Genomic DNA, 20,713 nt, shown 5'->3' with positions numbered 1-20,713 from the left:
AACCATATCAGGCCGTTCATTGAAAGAGGGAGGTAAACTGTTGCTCTAGAGGCTGCTCATCTGGGGACACTCTGAGGACTGTCCAGCGGAAATGTCTGCAATCATAGAACCCTTCCACACGTGCACAGGCAATATAGGAGGTACTATATTGGAGAATTGCCTGAACCCAGGAGGCAGAGGTTGTGGTGAGCTGAGATCGCGCCACGGAACTCCACCCTGGGTAACAAGAGCGAAACTTCCTCTGAAAAAGAAAAAGAAAAAAGATTATATTCCTCTCTCAAATATCTCTCCTAATGAAACATAATATTTGAAAGTTTGACTTCCTGGGATGATATTTATCTTATTTTCCTATTTGAATCTTTCTTTCTTTTTATTTATTTATTTATTTAAACATAAGATTTCTCCATGTCAGTCAGGCTGGTCTTGAACTCCCGACCTCTGGTGATCCGCCCACCTTGGCCTCCCAAAGTGCTGGGATTACAGGTGTGAGGCACCGCGCCCGGCTCTTTCCTTTTATTCTAACTTCAGAGAGAGCTTTCTCAACTCCATCTTCCATGCCTTATCCTGAGTTGTTTAACGTGGTGTCTTCCTTTTTTTTTATTTTTTATTTTTGACATGGAGTCTTTCTCTGTTACCAGGCTGGACTGCAGTGGCGAGATCTTGGCTACTGTGTCCTCTGACCTCAAGCAATTCTCCTGCCCCAGCCTCCTGAGTAGCTGGGATTACAGGGACACACCACCGCATCCAGGTTTTTTTTGTATTTTTAGTAGAGACGAAATTTCACCGTGTTGGTGATGAGTGCCCTTGTGATCGCCCGCCTTGGCCTCCCAAAGTGGGAGGATTACAGACGTGAGCCACCACGCCCTGCCTCAGGGATCAGTTCTTAAGGACAGTTTGGTGGTTGGGGAAGCAGCCAGTGAGTAAGGAGTGCTGATTGGTTGGGTCGGAGATGAAATCATAGGACATCAAAACTGTCCTGCACTGAGTCAGGTGTAGGGGCCAGTATCAGAGGAGCCAGTTCATTGCTCTGGGTGGTGCCAGCTAATCCATCAAGCACAGGGTCTGCAAAATATCTCAAGCACCGAATTCAGGCTTTGCAATAGGGATGTCATCCTCAGGAGTAATCTGGGGAGGGTCAAGCTCTTGTAGCCTCCAGCTTCAAGACTCCTAACCCATCATTTCTAATCTTGTGGCTAATTTGTTAGTCCTACAAAGGCAGTCTGGTCCTCAGGCAAGAAGGGGGTTTGTTTTGGAAAGGGCTGTTAATTACCTTTGTTTTAAACTATAAACTACCTTCCTCCCAAACTTAGTTCAGCCTATGCCCAGGAATGAGCAAGGACAGCTTGCAGCTTAGAGGCAAGATGGAGTGGGCTAGGTCAGGTATCTTTTGCTGTCTGGCCCGTGATTTTGCAATGGCGGTTTCCAAACATGTTCCTTGGTTCTGGGTTTTCCCTGTAGAAACAGGTTCCCTAGGAGTTTTCGTTCTCTCCACGTGGGGGCAGCAAAGGACAGTGAGTCCCGCGGGCAGGCCTGGTAGTGCTGGAGAGCTCCTGGCACTTTCCTGGTGACCTAAGGTAAGTGCTGGAAATCTGCAGACATCGTCCCTTTCTTCCCTTTCTTCCTCATGTCTCAGAGGAGTCGCACCTGGTCGGAGTTCGACCTTTGCTTAACCTGTGGCCTAAGTCAGTTTCAAGAATGATTGAACGACAAGTTTCATTTTTTTTTGTTTGTTTGTTTGTTTGAGACAGAGTCTCACTCTGTTGCCCAGGCTGGAGCACAATGGTGCAATCTTGGCTCACGGCAACCTCTGCCTCCCAGATTCAAGCAATTCTCCTTCCTCAGCCTCCTGAGTGACTGGGATTACAGGTGCACGCCACCACGCCCAGCTAATGTTTCTATTTTTAGTAGAGATGGGGTTTCACCATGTTGGTCAGTCTGGTCTCGAACTCCTGACCTCATGATTTCCCCGCATGAGCCTCCCAAAGTCCTGGTAGTACAGGCGTGAGCCACCGCGCCAACCACAAGTTTAAAAATTAAACAAAGCACGGCAATTAGAACTAAAAACAGCCCAGAGACTATCTAAAGCAATGTGATATGCCTAAGATGAGCTAATTATAAAAAGTGAACGCTGAGTTTTGCTTCAGATTTCTAGATGTCAGGGCAGGGTGAACATTAGGGTAAGGCAGTCTGGAATGCAAAAGGTAAGGAGAGGCTGGCGTGGTGGCTTGCACCTGTAATCTCAGCACTTTGGGAGGCTGAGTTGAAAGAATTCCTTGAGGCCAGGAGTGAAGACCAGCCTAGGCAACATAGCAAGACCCCGTATCTACAAAAAAATTTACTTTAATTAATCAGGCACGGTGTTGCACACCGGTAATCCTAGCTACTCAGGAGACTGAGGCTGAAATGAGCTACGAACTATAATCACGCCACAGCTTCCACTTGAGTGACAAAGACCCTGTCTTTAATAATAAAAAGTAATAAGGAGAGGGCAGACCAAAACCTCAGTAACCAGGTAAATAATATTTCAACGTAATATTTCAAAAAGTCAAAATTGTAGAAACTCTCAGAAAACACAGTATGTCCAATTTATGCTTAAAAACATGTATATAGGGCCGAGCGAGGGAATCACGAGGTCAAGGGATCGAGACCATCCTGGTCAACATGCTGAAACCCCGTCTCTACTAAAAATACAAAAATTAGCTGGGCATGGTGGCGCGTGCCTGTAATCCCAGCTACTCAGGAGGCTGAGGCAGGAGAATTGCCTGAACCCAGGAGGCGGAGGTTGCGGTGAGCCGAGATTGCGCCATTGCACTCCAGCCTGGGTAACAAGAGCGAAACTTCAACTCAAAAAAAAAAACAACAAGAAGGAAAAAAAAACCTGTATATAGAGGAAAATACATTTTCTTTTGCCTCAATTCCAAAATGACACCACATAGCACAGTCGGATCTGGTCTTTAGTTAAGATTTGATATTTTTTTCATCTGTAATTTTTTGGTATTAATGCTAATCTTTTAAAATATTGCACTGAAATATAATCTTAGTGTTTGATGACGCCCTAAATCTACCAGGGAGAACGTCTGTCTCATGGTGATTCATCTTTATCCCAGAGCTGCGAGGGGCCTCTTACTAGGGAGCATCAAAATTACTGGACTCTCCTGGCCAACAAGCCCTTGCCAGGCATCCCACATACCTGGGACGTCCTGAGGCAACCCTGGCAGACAGTACACAAGGCACCACTTCCTCAGCCCCTCCCCAAGGCTGACACACCTTGGCTCTTCCCCCTGCATCTGGTGCCAGCCACCAAATCCTTCCCAACACAGTGCTCCAGGCACTTCTATCTACTGATCAGAACTGACAGATGAGAGAAAAATCTGTTCGTTTTGGGTTTTTTTTTTGTTTTTTTGTCTTTTTCTATTTTTTGAGAGGGAGTTTTGCTCTGGTTCCCCTAGCTGGAGTACAGTGGTACAATTTCGGCTCACTGCAACCTCCACCTCCCAGGTTCAAGCAGTTCTCCTGCCTCAGTCTCCCGAGTAGCTGGGACTACAGATGTGTGCCACCACACCTGGCTAATCTTTAGCCGAGATGAGGTTTCACCATGTTAGCTAGGATGATCTCAGTCTGTCTCCCGACCTTGTCATCTGCCTGCCTCGGCCTCCCAAAGTGCTGGGATTACAGGCATGAACCACTGTGCCGGCCCAGTGAAAATCTTTTTTAAAAACTGTATTTTATTATAGTAACAACATGTAACATAAGATCTGCCCTCTTAAAGAAGTTTTAAGGGTACAGCACAAGGCTGTTGACTACAGGTGCAATGTTATACAGCAGATCTCGGGGTGTTTTCAATAGAGTCTCACTCTGTCACCCAGGCTGGAGTGCAGTGACGCCATCTCAGCTCACTTGCAACCTCCACGTCCTGGGTTCAAGCAATTCTCCTGCCTCAGCCTCCCAAATACCTGGGATTACAGCTACGTGCCACCACACCCAGCTAATTTTTATATTTTTAGTAGAGATGCGGGGAGGGGTGGTTCACCATGTTGGCCAGGCTGGTCTCCAACTGCTGACCTGAGATAATCCACCTGCCTTGGCCTCCCAAAGTACTGGGATTACACACGTGAGCCACCATGCCCGGCAAGACCTCTAGAGTTTATTCATCTTGCTTAAAGATAAAATCTTACAAAGACCTAGGAATTTATTCTAACAGGGACAACTGACATGATATTGCAGGGATGAGACTGGAGAGCATTTCCAGCCATTTTAGGCTGACAGATGATGGTGCAGAGTTAGAGACAAGATTGTGTATTACTCTGTTTTCATGCTGCTAATACATCCATTCCCAAGACGGAGTAATTTAGAAAGGAAAGAGATTTAGTTGACTCACAGTTCCACACGGCTGGGGAGGCCTCGTTATCATCCACACCGTAGGGCGAATGAAGAGCAAAGTCACATCCTACCTGTCGGCAGCAAGAGAGCATGTGCGGGAGAACTTACCTTTATAAAAGCATCAGATCTCGTGAGACTTAGTCACTTCGCGAGAACAACAGGGGAAAAACCGACCCCCATGATTCACTTGCCTCCCAGGACACTTGGAAACTCAAGATGCGACTTGGGTGGGGACACAGCCCAACTATATCAGGCCGTTCATTGAAAGAGGGAGGTAAACTGTTGCTCTAGAGGCTGCTCATCTGGGGACACTCTGAGGACTGTCCAGCGGAAATGTCTGCAATCATAGAACTCTTCCACACGTGCACAGGCAATATAGTAGGTACTAACCGCATGAGGCTGCTGACACTTGAAATGTGGCTAGTACCACTGGGAACCTTAAGTGTCAGATACACTGAATTCTAAACAATTTATATTTACATTTAAATGACCACATGTTCTTTTTTGGCTGGAACCACCATCTTCTAATAATTTGCCTAAATGATGAAAACAAGGGAAAGGGGAGAAGCACCTGCCCCCTGTTCCCTGGGCCTTTTAGAATGCATGGAGTTGCCAGGCGCGGTGGCTCATGCCTGTAATCCCTGCACTTTGGGAGGCCAAGGCGGGTGGATCACGAGGTCAAGAGATCGAGACCATCCTGGTCAACATGGTGAAACCCCGTCTCTACTAAAAATACAAAAAATTAGCTGGGCATGGTGGCGCGTGCCTGTAATCCCAGCTACTTGGGAGGCTGAGGCAGGAGAATTGCCTGAACCCGGAAGGCGGAGGTTGCGGTGAGCCAAGATCACGCCATTGCACTCCGGCCTGGGTAACAAAAGCGAAAACTCCGTCTCAAAAAATAAAAAAATTAAAAAAAAAAAAACCCGTTAGGAGGGCTGTTTAGCAGAGCAAGGAAGTGATGTCACAATTCTTTGTGATTCTTTTTCACCCTGAAATTGGGATAATTACACCTGAATGGAACCATCTTCTCTGTTCTGCTCTATACTCCCTCAACACAATCCTCCTCCCAATGTACAGAGGCAGGGCCCACGACCCAGGACAGCCCAAGAGCGGGGAATGAAAGACCTTCGGTCCTGCAAGTCCTGCGGCACCAACTCTCCCCACCTCTGGGGACTCTGTTGATCCGGCCAAGGGAAGACACATGACAAGCTGATTAGATTGCCTCATTAGGTGTTTGGAATTGTGGCAGCAACAAGCGAGGGTAGTCGGATGGCAGGAGGCGAAGCTCACAGAGATATGGCTGGTGTTGGTGGCCTGGCAAGTCACATATGTGGGAAGCCAAGATGCGTCTTCAGAGGTAGTGCAGTGTGCTGCGTACGCACCCAGGCTGTGGAAATAGGTGGCCTGGTTTGAATCATGGCTCCCACTTATTAGCTCTAGGATCTGGGGCAAGTTGCTTCTCCTTTAGGCGACTCGATTTTCTCATCTGTAAAATGGGGAAATGGTAGCGAACTCAACTAGTTAAAATGGAATGAGTTGACACACACAAGGGACATGGCACAGGCACGCAGCACACGCTGGGGAACTGCCAGGGACAGGAAGGCCACAGAGGAGGCCCCACAGCCCCGATGCCCATGGACCAGCAGCTCCCAGTGACATTCCAGTCCTCAGAGGGGCTGCCAGGAAGTGAGTACTTTATTTCAGCCATCAAAGCGTTTCCACAGAGAGCAAACAGAAGTATTTCCTAGGCATTTTACCTAAGTCAGTCTTCACCTCAGCACTAAAAGACTTTTAAATTTAAAAGTCATACACCACATTTACTTGAAAATTTTTTCTTTTTATTGCAGATTTCTGGTGGAGGAAAGAACATGGAAGCTGATTCTCCTTTGAGCTCTGGTGAGAAGAATACTACAAGGTGGCTGCACACCAAAACACCGCGGGCCTCGGGCACGCCCTGATGCCCGAGACCCTCCCACAGGTTCTGACTTAATCGGTCTAGGAGGGACAGAGGGGCATCAGTAACCTTCCGGACTCCTCCAGATGATTCCAACATGTAGCCGAGGTGGAGCACGCCTGCAGTGGCTCATCCCATGGGGCTGGCAATGTCAGAAGCACCTGAGAAGCCCAGCTGACAGGCACATGTCCCCTGCTTACATCACCCCTTGGCCAGGTCCAGCTGGTGCTCCGCACCTCCCTCTTCCCAGGTGTCAAAGTTCTGATTCCTTCTCCTCAAAGACCCCAGAGAACAGAGATGCGGAGGGGTGTGGCTTCCTGTGCTGTGGTTTGTGCTTAAACGTGAAGGACCACATGAAACGCCTGTACGCTACCACAAAGGAAATTCACTTTCTGATCGCAAAAGAGCATTCGCCTCTTTTTTTCTTCGTTAAGTGGAAATTTGTGACAAAACAAGAAAATAAGTGTTGGATGACAGAGTCCCTATATAACCTCTCATGTCCAAATTCGAAAAAAGAAAATTTGTCAAGCCATTGAGAGTCACATACATACTTCAGCAGCATATTTTATAGGGGTAAACAGTAAGAGCCAGCTGGAGATTTCCTTTGTGATTTATCCTAAAAATAGAAAATGCTTTTTATTTTCCTGAGTCCTTGGCAAACAAAAAAACATTTTTTTCTTTTTAATTGTTAAAGATTCCTGTTTTTCTTTTTCCTGGGGCACCCTCACAGATCAGAACGGTGTGGCTCACTGTCCGTTTTTACATCTTTTTCCTGGGGCACCCTCACAGTTCAGATCGGTGTGGCTCACTGTCCGTTTTTACATCTTTTTCCTGGGGCACCCTCACAGTTCAGATCGGTGTGGCTCACTGTCCGTTTTTACATCTTTTTCCTGGGGCACCCTCACAGGTCAGAGCGGTGTGGCTCACTGTCCGTTTTTACAGCTTTTTCCTGGGGCACCCTCACAGTTCAGATCGGTGTGGCTCACTGTCCGTTTTTACATCTTTTTCCTGGGGCACCCTCACAGATCAGATCGGTGTGGCTCACTGTCCGTTTTTACATACAGAGATGAACAAACCGCACTGGGGCCAATTCTCAATGACTGATGAAATACGGTAATTGAAAATAAAACACCCATCATCTACAAAGTTACTCAAGATGAAGGTTTCTCGATGGTGCTATAAATGCAACATCCATTTGAATTGTCCATACAAAAGTATGAATTCCTATTCCATTAGCAATGCTGAATGATTAATCCCTTAACAGTGAGAAAAATTTTAGAACATTTAAAAAATACAGAAGATTCCTGCTTTACATCATACTTCTGACGAATTTTCTTACTTTCTATTTTGTCTGCAAAACTTACAGAGTACAGTGCATTAACATGATCAAACCAAGGCACGAAAATACAGTTACAACAAGTGTATACAAACTCTAGCACTTTGTGCCAATTTTGGAGACATTTAGAGAGATCAGAAAGTCTGAAAAAGTACCACATTCTATTTTGATTAGTCAACAATTAATTGTGCAGTAAACAGACTGTTAACCACCATTCCATTATTAAATATATGGCTATCACTATACAGGCTGTGGATAATTCAAAAATAGTTTTAAATATTAAAACCTGTAATATCTAGGTGGTCGGTGTAGATATTGAGCCTTACAATATCTAAATAAGTTTCCATTTAATTTGCAATCCATATGGCAGTTTGCAATTTTTAAACCCTATTCATTACATAAACGGTGGGGTTTCTTCTAAGTGTTAAACCCTTTCCCCTTACAAAAGACAGAAGGTTTACAAGGAGATAACCAATATAAGAAATGCATAGACGACAATAATAAAATCCAAATTGGACTTAAAGGTTGAAGGCTAATCTACCGGAACATTCTCTTAATTTAGGGTGAGGAGCAAAACATTCCTGTGATGAGTCGTTTCTTAATTTTAAAAAATCACTATGACATTTTTCAAAATGGTAAACAGTCTTTGCTAGTGCATCACGCATTGAATAAAAACTGTCCTCTTTCCATTTGTAAAATGAAGAAGATAAAAGCCTTTCAAAATACAGGGGGGTGGGATTTCCATTGAATTTAGAGAAGTGAAATAAAGTGTTAAAAATGGCATTTCATAGTTTTAGAGTATTTTCAAGACTCAAGATAAACGTTTAGACCCATAAAAACACACTTCGCGGCACATGCACACCACGGATGGAACAATCCTGAATGCGGCGACAGCCTGGCTACAGAGGTATCCGGCTCCTGGCCCCACTGGCAACGCCGTCGTTTAGGACCTTGTGCCAGCTCCCCTCACATGGGGGTTTCCGGCTTCTGCATCAGTTGGATCTGCTTCTGTAGCTGGTCCCTGTCCAGCTTCATCTTGGCCTCGAGAACTTGCCTGAGGGATCCTATGCTTTCATAGACAGCTGTAAACCCTTGAAGGAGAGGTAAAGGTCACAAGAGTTAATATTTCACAAGAGTTGATATTTCACAAACAATACTGTATCAAATTCTATAGCATCTAGTAATGGTTGGTTCAGGCAAAAATTACTTTTTTTTTCCTTTTTTATAAAGATGGGGTTTCACCATATTGGTCAGGTTGGTATCAAACTCCTGACCTCAGGTAATCCGCCCACCTCAGCCTCCCAAAGTGCTGGGATTACAGGCGTGAGCCACTGCGCCCGGCTTCAGGCAAAAGTTACTAATAGGTGCTAAAACCCCTGGGGTAAAAGTTTGATGGGGAACAGGTGAGTGTCATAGTCTCTCCCTAGAGATTACTTTTTAATTACAGAAAGGAAAAAGGAACTATTACAATGCAGAAGTCTGACATATATCACTTTAGCCAAGTGATCAGAGCTAACGACACCAATACTGGGAGAAACCAGCATCACGGAACTCCTGAGAAGAGACCCCAGGCAGGGCACAACATCACTTATTGGCATTTTCAAAAAATACCAAAAAGCACAACCTAAATTATATCAAGATGAAGCAAACAGGCCTGGTATGGAGGCTCACGCCAATAATCTCAGCACTTTGGGAGGCCGAGGCGGGCTGATCACCTGAAGTCAGGAGCTGGAGACCATCCAGGATAACATGGCGAAACTCCGTCTCTACTGAAAATACAAAAATTAGCTGGGCATGATGGTGCACTTCTGTAGTCCCAGCTACTCGGGAGGCTGAGGCAGGAGAATCACTTGAACCTGGGAAACTGAGGTTGCAGTGAGCCGAGATCGTGCTACTGCACTCCAGCCTAGGGGCAGAGCGAGACTCCATCTCAAAAAAAAAAAAAAAATATGAAACAAGCAAGTCTAAGCTGAGGGGCAGTGTGCAAAATGCTGCCTGTATGATATTCATGAAAAACGTCAGGGTCACGGAGGAACTGGTGCAGATGAACAGAGACTAAACAAAGAAACATGACAATTGAATACAATGTAACTCTGGATTGGAACCTGAAGGACCAACATCACTAATCATAAGGGAAGTACAAATTAAAGCCACAATGCCTTATCACCTCACACTTGCCAGGATGGCTATTTTCTAAAAGACAAGAGTACAGGCTGGGCGCGGTGGCTCTCGCCTGTAATCCCAGCACATTGGGAGGCTGAGGCGGGTGAATCACGAGGTCAAGAGATCGAGACCATCCTGGTCAACATGGTGAAACCCCGTCTCTACTAAAAATACAAAAGATTAGCTGGGCATGGTGGCGCGTGCCTGTAATCCCAGCTACTCAGGAGGCTGAGGCAGGAGAATTGCCTGTTCCCAGGAGGCGGAGGTTGTGGTGAGCTGAGATCACACCATTGCACTCCAGCCTGGGTAACAAGAGCGAAACTCCGTCTCAAAAAAAAAAAAGACAAGAGTACAAGTGTTGGCAACAGTGTGAGGAAAGGAGAGCACTTGCACACTGTCAGTGGGAAGGCAGCACGGGGCAGCCATTGGGGAAAACAGTATAGGGCAGGGTGTGCAACCTTTTGGCTTCCCTGGGCCACACTGGAAGAACCGTCTTGGGCCACTTGTCAAATACACTAAAACTAATGACACCTGATGAGCTAAACAAAAAATCCCCCAAAAATCTCCTAATGTTTTAAGAAAGTTTATGATAACTCAGAGCCAGAACAAATAAACACAATAGAGGTCTCCATTTTAAACACATAAAATATGCATTAACCACTTTAAACACTCAAAATATTGATCGGCCATTATTGAAACCCATTTTAGGAATGAAGTAGTATTCCTTTTTCCCTCTTTTTCTTTTTTTCCCCTTCTTTTCTTTTTCAAATAAATAAATAAATAAATAAAAAGAAAGTTTATGATATGTGTTGGGCTGCTAAAGCCATCCTGAGCCACATATGGCCTGTGGGCTGTGGGTTGGACAAGCTTGGTATAGAGGTTACCAAAGAAATTAAAAATACAATACCATACAACCCAGCCATCTCACTGCTGGGTATATTCCCAAAGGAAATCACATAAGTACCTCTTCACGATATCTGCACTCTCCTGTTCATTGCAGCATGATTTACAATAGCCAAGATAGAGAAGCAACCGAAGTGTGTCCATCAAAACGTTAGTGATTAAAGGAAGTGTGTATATACACATATGATGAATATTCGTCACCTTACAAAATAAAAAGGAGAGCCTGCCCTTTGTCACAAATGGGTACAAATGGAGGGCATTATGCCGAGTGAAATAAGACAGATACAGAAAGAAAAATACTGCATGGTCTCAAATGTGTAATCAAAAAAGAGAAAGAAGGAAGGAAGGAAGGGAGGGAGGGAGGGAGGGAGGGAAGGAGGGGGGAGGGAGAGAGGGAGGGAGGGCGGGGGAGCAGGCAGGCAGGCCTGCCGAGGCAGGTGGATTACTTGAGGTCAGGAGTTTGAGACCAGACTGGCCAACACCGTGGAACTCCATCTCTACTAAAAATATAAAAATAAGCCAGGTATGGTGGCTCACATCTACAATCCCAGCTACTGTCGAGGCTGAGGCATGAGAAGCACTTGAACCTGGGAAGCAGAGGTTGCAGTGAGCCGACATCATGCCTCTGCACTCCAGCCTGAGTGACAGAGTGAGTCTCACTCTCAAAAAACAAACAAACGAAAAAAGAAAGTCAAAAACACAGAGATAGGATACAATGGGGGTTACCAAAGGTGGGGAGGAAGAGGAGGAAATGGGAAGATGTAGGTTAAAGGGTACAAATTGCTGATATGCAAAATGAACAAGACCAGACATGTAATGTATAGCATGAGGACTACAGTCAATAATATTCTATTGTATTTGGGATTTTTGCTAAAAGAGCACATTTCCAGGTGTTCTTGCCATACACACACACACACACACACACACACACACACGAATACCTGTCAGATGTTAACTTGCTTGAATCCAGTAACTATTTGAATATGTATATGTATATGTATACCAAAATATGAACATCTTATTTTACACAACACTTTTTAAAAATAAAAAACCATGTAATTGGACCAGGCGCAGTGGCTCAAGCCTGTAATCCCAGCACTTTGGGAGGATGAGGCGGGTGGATCACGAGGTCAAGAGATCGAGACCATCCTGGTCAATATGGTGAAACCCCGTCTCTACTAAAAATACAAAAAATTAGCTGGGCATGGTGGTGCGTGCCTGTAATCCCAGCTACTCGGGAGGCTGAGGCAGGAGAATTGCCTGAACCCAGGAGGCGGAGGTTGCGGTGAGCCGAGATCGCGCCATTGCACTCCAGCCTGGGTAACAAGAGCGAAACGCCACCTCAAAAAGAAAACAAACATGTCATTAGAGGAAAAAAAGACCCTGGACTGGAAAAGGAAAGAGCAGCACGTTAAAAATGGAATATTAACAAACATTTCATGGATGATACATTGTACTGAAATTATGAATAAGGAATATTCTTGTTCTTAGGACACATACACTGAAATAATAAAAGGATGGCGAGGCAGTGGCCCACACCTGTAATTCCAGTGCTTTCGCAGGTCAAGGCAAGTGGACTGCTTGAGGCCAGTAGTTCCAGACCAGTCTGGGCAACATACTGACACCCCATCTCTAAAACGTTTATTTTAAATAAAAAAATGAGCTGGGCATGGTGGCACATGCCCATAGTTCTAGAGCCTCAGAAGGTTGAGGCAGGGAGACAGCTTGAGCTCAGGAGGTTGCAGTGAGCTGCAATCACATCTCCTCACTCCAGCCTAGGCAACACAGCGGGCCCCTGTCTCACTCTGTCATTTTTTGTATTTCCAAAAAAAAAAATGGAAATAATAAAGGGTTAAAAAGGCATCATGTGACCAGGTCTGGTGGCTCACACCTGTAACCCCAGCACTTTGGGAGGCCGTGGTGGGAGGATCACTTGAGGTCGGGAGTTCAAGACCAGCCTGGCCAACATGGTGAAACCCTGTCTCTATTAAAAATACAAAAAAAAAAAGGGCCAAGCGCGGTGGCTCAAGCCTGTAATCCCAGCACTTTGGGAGGCCGAGGCGGGTGGATCACGAGGTCAACAGATCGAGACCATCCTGGTCGACATGGTGAAACCCCGTCTCTACTAAAAACACAAAGAATTAGCTGGCCATGGTGGCGCGTGCCTGTAATCCCAGCTACTCAGGAGGCTGAGGCAGGAGAATTGCATGAACCCAGGAGGCGGAGGTTGCGGTGAGCCGAGATCGCGCCATTGCACTCCAGCCTGGGTAACAAGAGTGAAACTCTGTCTCAAAAAAAAAAAAAATTAGTTGGGCTTGGTGGCATATGCCTGTAATCCCAGCTACTCAGGAGCCTGAGTCAGGGAAATGGCTTGAACCCTGGAGGCAGAGGTTGCAGTGAAGCTGAGACCATGCCACTGCACTCCACCATGGGTGATACAGCAAGACTCTGTCTCAAAAAAAAAAAGAAATATATTATCTTTTTAATAAAGAAAATGGCTTTAATTTTATTTATTTATAGATATATATGTTTAGTTTTGTTTTGTTTGAGGCAGAGTCTCACTCTGCTGCCCAGCCTGGAGTGCAGTGGCACAGTCTCGGCTCACCACAACCTCTGTCTTCCGAGTTCAAGCGATTCTCCTGCCTCAGACTCCCGAGTAGCTGGGACTACAGGCGTGCGCCACCATGCCTGGCTAATTTTTTGTGTTTTTAATAAAGACGGGGTTTCACCATGTTAGCCAGGCTGGTCTCTATCTCCTGACCTTGTGATCGCCTGTCTCGGCCTCCCAAAGGGCTGGGATTTAAATTTAAAAACACTTTAATTTTAAAAATGCTCAGATGCTTTTCATATTAGGTGCTAACTATTAACATCCTCAATGGTATGTTAAATAGTTAACAATACATTCATTCAGGGAAGGATGTGAAGTTAAACATCGATGAAATATTTTAATACTCCAAAGACTGAGAAAGAAAATTCATTTTTATCTTTACAAGTTATCCAATTCATATATTTAACTGTAGCTCCTGTGAATAAAATAATACCCATTTGGTGGTAATAACAAAATCATTCTTGGCATACGTAGCACTTTCATTTCCAAGTGGCCCAAACAGAACAATTTCACAGAAGAAAATTCATGGGATCATACAAATCGGAAGGAGCTGGGAGAGAATTTAGTTCCGCTTCTCACAAAGTCTTCTTCCTGACCACAATCAACAAGTCTCCAATCGAATACGTTCTGTAACAGAGCCCTCGAGCTCCCATCAGTGTCTTTTAGGCCTCATTCACTTTAAGGTACTTCTGTCTCATATTGACTTAAAATCTGTCTTCAGGTACCTTCCACTTGGGGTCGCACTTCTGTGTTCCTGAGTTCAGAGCGTAAATCTAATGCCTCCTGTATTTAACAGCACACAGAACTTGAAATCAGCTCTAATGTTCTCTAAGCAAGTGTGAATTCATGGGCCCTGCTGACCTGCCAGAAGAGGAAAAAGCATTCACTGCCAGGGTGGTACTGTACTGCTAACACCATGTCAAATAAGCCCTCAAAACCTCATCAGAGATATGTGCTTCCTTCTGAGACATGTTAACCTTGGCTAGGAACAGAACAGCCCTGGCAGACTGTGCTAAAGACAATGTACCTCAGTTGCCAGCTAAGCAATTTCAGTTTTGTCTGCCTGTCTCTCTTGGTAGCTCTTTCTATAGCTGAAATTCAAACAGCATTGTAGCTACTTAGAAAATACAGCAGGGCTACTTAGAAAATCAACTGAGGATATCTCATGGTTATGACCCGTAGCTAGGTTCACGGGTAGGTGCAGGTGATACCGATTAATAAGTTTCAGATCAAACAGAGAACAAAGCATGTGAGCTGTTTTGGTTCTGACCTACCAGCATTCACTTCTGCCTTCATTTCCTTCATGTTCTGGTTCATCTGTAACTCCAGCTTGGTGATTCGCCCGTGCATCCTCTCCTCTTCTTGCCTCGTTCTCTGACTATCGAAAGTCTTCTTCTGACCCTCTTCTATTTTGTCAAGTCTGGCCGACATCTGGCTGAGCTTCTTCTCCACGTCCCTTTCACTGGCTCCCTGAGATCCACGATAAGAACTGCACTCAATCAGTCCAGAAAGAAAACCTACACTGCATTCAGATCAGCCATAATATCATTTGCAACAATCCGCGAGGAACAGATCCCCAGCAGCCGCTCGTTGCCCACCCTCATATCCATTCTCCCTTTCTTCCTTAAAAAATCCGTAATTTCTGGCTGGGTACAAGGTCATTCAAAATAAAGACTACATTTTCTAGATGGGTGTGGTGGCTCACGCCTGTAATCCCAGCATTTTGGGAGGCGAGGCGGGCAGATTACCTGAGGTCAGGAGTTCGAAACCAGCCTGATCAACATGGTAAAAATCTCATCTCTACTAAAAATACAAAAAGTAGCCAGGCATGGTGGTGGGTGCCTATAATCCCAGCTACCTGGGAGGCTGAGGCAGGAGGATTGCTTGAACCCGGGAGGCAGAGGTTGCAGTGAGCCGAGATCGCGCCATTATACTCCAGCCTGGGTAACAGACTGAGACTCTGTCTCAAAATGAAAAATAAAAAAGACTACATTCAATGAGATGCAAGTACAAGTGTACATGGCAGCTTCCAGGAAAAGTTAAAAGACAGCTGATGTATATCCTTACTCCCTCCTTCTTCCTTCTGTTTCTGGAATTCAGCCAGAACAGCTGGAGTTCCAGCAGCCATACTAAATTATGAGGATATGGATCCCTGTAGGATTGGCAAAAAGTGTAACTAGAAGGATCCTGGGTCGCTGAGGACTGACGAGCCATCACATCAGTCCTGCATCACCCATACTCAGACCCATAAGCTTCTATTTCATGAAAGCCACCATTATCCTGGGGTTTACTATTAGCTATTCAACCAATCCATACATAAGCAGCGATCCAAAGATCAAGAATTATTAGTGAAATGTATTAGCATGAACCCAACGAAGACAATCAGGAGATGTGAAGGAAATATTTAAAAGAAAATATTTAATATTTTAAATATATATAAAATCATGTATAAAACTTAAGCATTCTCTTTCCTTTCCTTCCCACATGCTTGGTTTTTATGGGACTCTGTGTGTGCCAGTGAGCACGGAGGCCAGGGCTGCAGACTCGGGGCTGGAAGTGGGTTACGGCGTGATAATGCTCAGTGCAGACCCTGCAATTCAGTGGCTCCATGTCTGAAGAGAGCAGAGTCAGAGAAGTAACTGCACCGTCACTGCAGCTCAGACATATCCAACAAGAGGAAACAGTGTCAGAAAAGGGGAGGGGGCAGACATGTCATGCTAAATAATTATAACCAACAAAAATTTGCTTGCCAGGTACTGGTTTGGGACCATAATTATTTTTGAATGCTACATATGTAAGACTTTTTAAATTTTGAGATCGAGTCTCGCTCTGTGGCCGAGGCTATGGCACAGGTGCAGTCCTTGCTCACCGTAGCCTTGACCTTCCTGGGCTCAAGCTTCATTTGCGCTCAGCCTCCCGGGTAACTCAGACTACAAGCGTGTGCCCCCATGCTCAGCTAACTGTTGTGTTTTTTGTAGAGATGGGGTTTCACCATGTTGCCCAGGCTGGCCTCAAACTCCTGGGCTCAAGCGATTCTCCTGCCTCAGCCTCCTAAAGTGTAGGGATTGCAGGTATGAGCCACTGCGCCTGGCACAAGACTTTCTTGATATCGTTTTTGAGCAGTTCTACAAACCTTAGCTCTATGTGAGACTGGGATAAAGGAGAAGAAAATGGGAGAAAAATGGTGGGAGAAAAAATACCATGTTTCACTGTGGTATCTCACATATAGCTACAGTAGAAAGGACTGATCTGGAGGGAGAAATCTATTCAACACTAGGCATAAAGCAAAACCAGATCAAGAAATTAAAACAAACAAGGACGAAGTTGGTCATTCTTAGTTTTGTTTTTTGAGACGGAGTTTCGCTCTTGTTACCCAGGCTGGAGTGCAATGGCGCGATCTCGGCTCACCACAACCTCCGCCTCCTGGGTTCAGGCAATTCTCCTGCCTCAGCCTCCCGAGTAGCTGGGATTACAAGCACGCGCCACCGTGCCCAGATAATTTTTTGTATTTTTAGTAGAGACAGGGTTTCACCATGTTGACCAGGATGGTCTCGATCTCTTGACCTCGTGATCCACCCGCCTCGGCCTCCCAAAGTGCTGGGATTACAGGCGTGAGCCACCGCGCCCAGCCTTATAATTCTTAGTTTTATGTAGAAATGCAGATGAACAATTTGGATCATTAAGGTTTTGGCTGAAGTTCATTTTAGCTGGAATTTTCCACCTGGTCTTTGTTAACCAAAACAAGTCAAAGTGTTCTATGTCTTTGTGAAGAATGAAAAGAATCGATATGAACCGCAGAAATGGATTTTAAGGCAAGAAACAACTGAAAAGGTTTAGGTGGTGCCAGATAAATCAGCACTGAGTTATCAGGTGTTATTATTCAAACAGGGTAGGCCCCCACTGAATAACTTCACTAAATTATTGCTAAGAATCAATACCTACACTGTTTTCCTTCACAATCAAGGAAAGCTGGTCAATTTTCTGTAAAAGCTGTTTTTCTATCCGTTCTTGCTCCTGTTGCAACCAACTCCGTGCAGACAATATCTGGTTACTGAGTTCTTCAACTGTACCTTTAAATCTTAAAAAAAAAAAAAAATTGCAAGTTACATGTAAAACAGTTTTTTTAAAAAATGCTAAGTTCCAGGGTACAGGGGCAGGACGGGCAGGTTTGTTACACAGGTAAACATGTGCCACGGTGGTTTGCTGCACCCGTCAACCCATCACCTAGGTATTAAGCCCTGCATCCGTTAGCTACTTTTCCTGATGCTCTACCTTCCCCCACTCAACCCCCCAGGCCCAAATATGTGCTGGTCCCCTCCCCGTGTCCACGTGTTCTCATTGTTCAGCTCCCACTTATAAGTAAGAACATGCGGTGTTTGGTTTTCTGTTCCTGCATTACTTTGCTAAGGATAATGGCTTCCTGCTCCATCCATGTCCCTGCAAAGGACATGATCTCACTCCTTTTGATGACTGCATAGTATTCCATGGTATATAAGTGCCATATTTTCTTTATCCAGTCTATCATTGATGGGCATTCGGGTTGATTCCACGTCTCTGCTATTGTGAATAGTGCTTCAGTGAACATATTCATGCATGTGTCTTTATGACAGAATCATGTATATTCCTTTGGGTATATACCCAGTAATGGGATTGCCAGGTCAAATGGTATTTCTGGTTCTAACCATTTTTTAATGACATCAAATAACACCAATTTCCAACTATCATATTTCTGGTATATATGCTGGCATTAAACTCGGCTCAATCAGAATTACATGCTTGTCTTTTCTTAGAATTGCACTTAGCACTAATTGGAGAAGCTGGTAGGACAGGAGGAAACAATAGGTAAAACACCTGATGGTCCTTCCCGCTCAGAGGACACAGTCTCTCATCTCCTCTTCTAGGGTCCCCTTCTTCCCCAGGCTCTTCCTCCTAGTCCTTTTTATCTCTGGGGGCTAGAACCTGGCTCCCTTTCTCTCTAATGTTCCCCAAATTGCTCTAGCCCTCTATGGATATTTCCTAATGTAAATCAAAAGAAAAATGGAAAAAAAATAATAAAACCATCCGGTCCTCCCAGTCCTCTCCGTTCCCTAATTCCTTATAACTGTCCATACGTGCTACCGCACTCTTACCTCTAATTTTTATTATATAGGTAATAAAATGTATGTGATGAGAATGTATGTGATGCAGATGTGTTATTTAAATAACAATAACATGAATGCCCACCTGTCCTGCAATATCTGTTCTCTTCTTCTTCCTTATTAAGAAGGCCTCAAATGTCCACTGGGTAGGCGGCTGCCTAGGCAGAAACCACATTTCCCAGACTCCCTTGCAGTGAGATGTAGCTACATGATGCATAAAACTCATAAGCACACCTTCCCAATCATATCTTTAAAAACAAAGCTTCTGCCCTGGACTCTCTCTCTGCCCCAGGTGACTGAGAAGGAACAAGGACTGGAGCCTTGGAGAAACCACACTGAGTTGTGAGTGCTGCCTGCCTCCTCTGGACCACTGACCTCTGCACTGTTATGTGAGAGCCAGCGTGGAAGCTAGCCTGTATCCTCACTATACAACCATGAACCCCTGCCAGGTTGAGACATGGAACACTTCCAGGACCTTAGAAGACCCAAGTGTACTCTGCAATCACCCCACACCCCAAGAAGTGACCGTTAACTGGAACTTACTATTGTTTATCATTGTATTCTATTGGTTTGGATCCTAATACAGCATATTTTTCAGCATTGCATTTTGTTTGTTGGAGATGGAGTCTCACTCTGTTGCCCAGGCTAAAATACATACAGTGGTAAGATTGCAGCCCACTGCAACCTCCGCCTCCCAGGTTCAATTCTCCTGCCTCCCAAGTAGCTGGGACTGTAGGCACGTGCCACCACACCTGGCTAATTTTTGTATTTTTGTAGAGACAGAGTTTCACCATGGTGGCCAGGGTGGTCTCAAACTCCTGACCTCAAGTGATCTGCCTGCCTTGGTCTCCCTGAGTGCTTGGATTACAGGCCTGAGCTATCCCACCTGGCCAGCGTTGCATATTTTTTAATGTTATATAAAGGGAACAGTACTACAGTGTGAGTTTTCTACTTCTCTTTTCACTCAGCGTAGGTCTGTGAAATTCATTCCCACTGCTTTGTATAGCTGGAGGGATTTCGTTTTCACTGTAGAGCAGTATTCCATTTTATAAATATACTGCAGCTTATCCGGTCTTCTGCTAATGGACATTGTTTTGGTTTGTTTTTATCCATATTCAGTATTAAAAATAATGCTGTTATGAAAATACTGATACGTAGCTCCTGGTTCACATTTGGAAGAGTTTCTCTAGGGTCTGAATATATCCAACTTTTCCAGAAAATACCAGATTCTTTTCCAGAGTGGTTGTGCTACTTCACATGTTACTCAGTGCTATAAAGAGGTCCTGTTCTCCACATCCCTGCTACACTGTCACATAGCTGATGTGAATTTGTGTCCTTCGGATTTTTTCTAACATTTGGAAATTATGTACTCTAATTTTATTGTTTTAGAATAGAAATTTTAATCCTCACACTTAATTTATCAAGATCTACAGTTATATAATGGCTCTAATTTGATTCTGAAAAACTCCTTAGAATAATTTCAGAAATCTTCCTCTGCGTTTAGATGTTGTCACTGACCTGTATTTTACTTGTTTTGACCCTCTGCAAATTTGACTTTAATATTACTGTTTCTTTAGATTTGCCTAGTGCTCATCATATTCTTCACACATCCTTTCTTCTTATATTTTGGACCTTCTTTTTGTGTTGTTTTCTTTTTTTTTTTTGAGATGGAGTCTCACTCTGTTGCCAAGGCTGGAGTACAGTGGCACACAATTTCAGCTCACTGCAACCTCTGCCTCTTGGGTTCAAACGATTTCCAGCTACTTTCGTATTTTTAGTAGAGACATAGTTTCTTCATGTTGCCCAGGCTGGTCTCAAACTCCTAACCTCAAGTGATCCAACAGCTTTGGCCTCCCAAAGTATTACGATTTAAGCATGAGCCACTGCACCCAGCCTATTTTCCTTTTTCCTGAAGGCTTTTTATTTATTATTTATTTATACAGAATCTTGCTGTGTTTTTCATGCAGGAGAGCAGTGGTGCAACCTTGGCTCACTGCAACCTCCACCTCCCAGGTTGAAGTGATTCTCCTGCCTCAGCCTCCCAAGTAGCTGGGACTACAGGGGCACACCACCATGTCCAGCTAATCTTTTGTATTTTCAGTAGAGATGGGGTTTCACCATGTTGGCCAGGCTGGTCTTGAACTCCTGACCGCAGGTGATCTGCCCACCTCAGCCTTTCAAAGTGTGGGATTATGGGCATGCACCACCACACCCAGCTATGAAGGCTGTCT

At 44.7% G+C, this 20,713-nt stretch overlaps 1 protein-coding gene across 18 annotated transcripts in view; it reads right to left on the bottom strand.

Annotated features, from left to right (window-relative positions):
* Positions 1 to 6,196: 6,196 nt before the first annotated feature.
* Positions 6,197 to 20,713, bottom strand: part of FAM81A (family with sequence similarity 81 member A) — a 172,030-nt gene continuing 157,513 nt past the window's right edge. For 10 of the 18 annotated variants that reach the window (XM_054240432.2, XM_054240429.2, XM_078333276.1 and 7 more), the window contains 3 exons: positions 17,287 to 17,422; positions 14,619 to 14,814; positions 11,875 to 12,077 (listed from right to left, as the gene is read on the bottom strand). In XM_054240432.2, coding sequence (XP_054096407.1) covers positions 11,890 to 12,077; positions 14,619 to 14,814; positions 17,287 to 17,422 — 520 coding nt within the window. In that variant the 3' untranslated portion in view covers positions 11,875 to 11,889. Of the gene's footprint in view, positions 8,762 to 11,825; positions 12,078 to 14,618; positions 14,815 to 17,286; positions 17,423 to 20,713 lie in introns of those variants that run through there. The other 8 variants (XM_078333279.1, XM_054240433.2, XM_078333280.1 and 5 more) reach the window with 2 other exon arrangements.

This window comes from Callithrix jacchus, chromosome 8 (genome assembly GCF_049354715.1).
Source record: "Callithrix jacchus isolate 240 chromosome 8, calJac240_pri, whole genome shotgun sequence".
NCBI lineage: Eukaryota > Metazoa > Chordata > Mammalia > Primates > Cebidae > Callithrix > Callithrix jacchus.
Note: the sequence above shows the minus strand (reverse complement) of the source record. Positions and strands in the feature narration are given on the sequence as shown.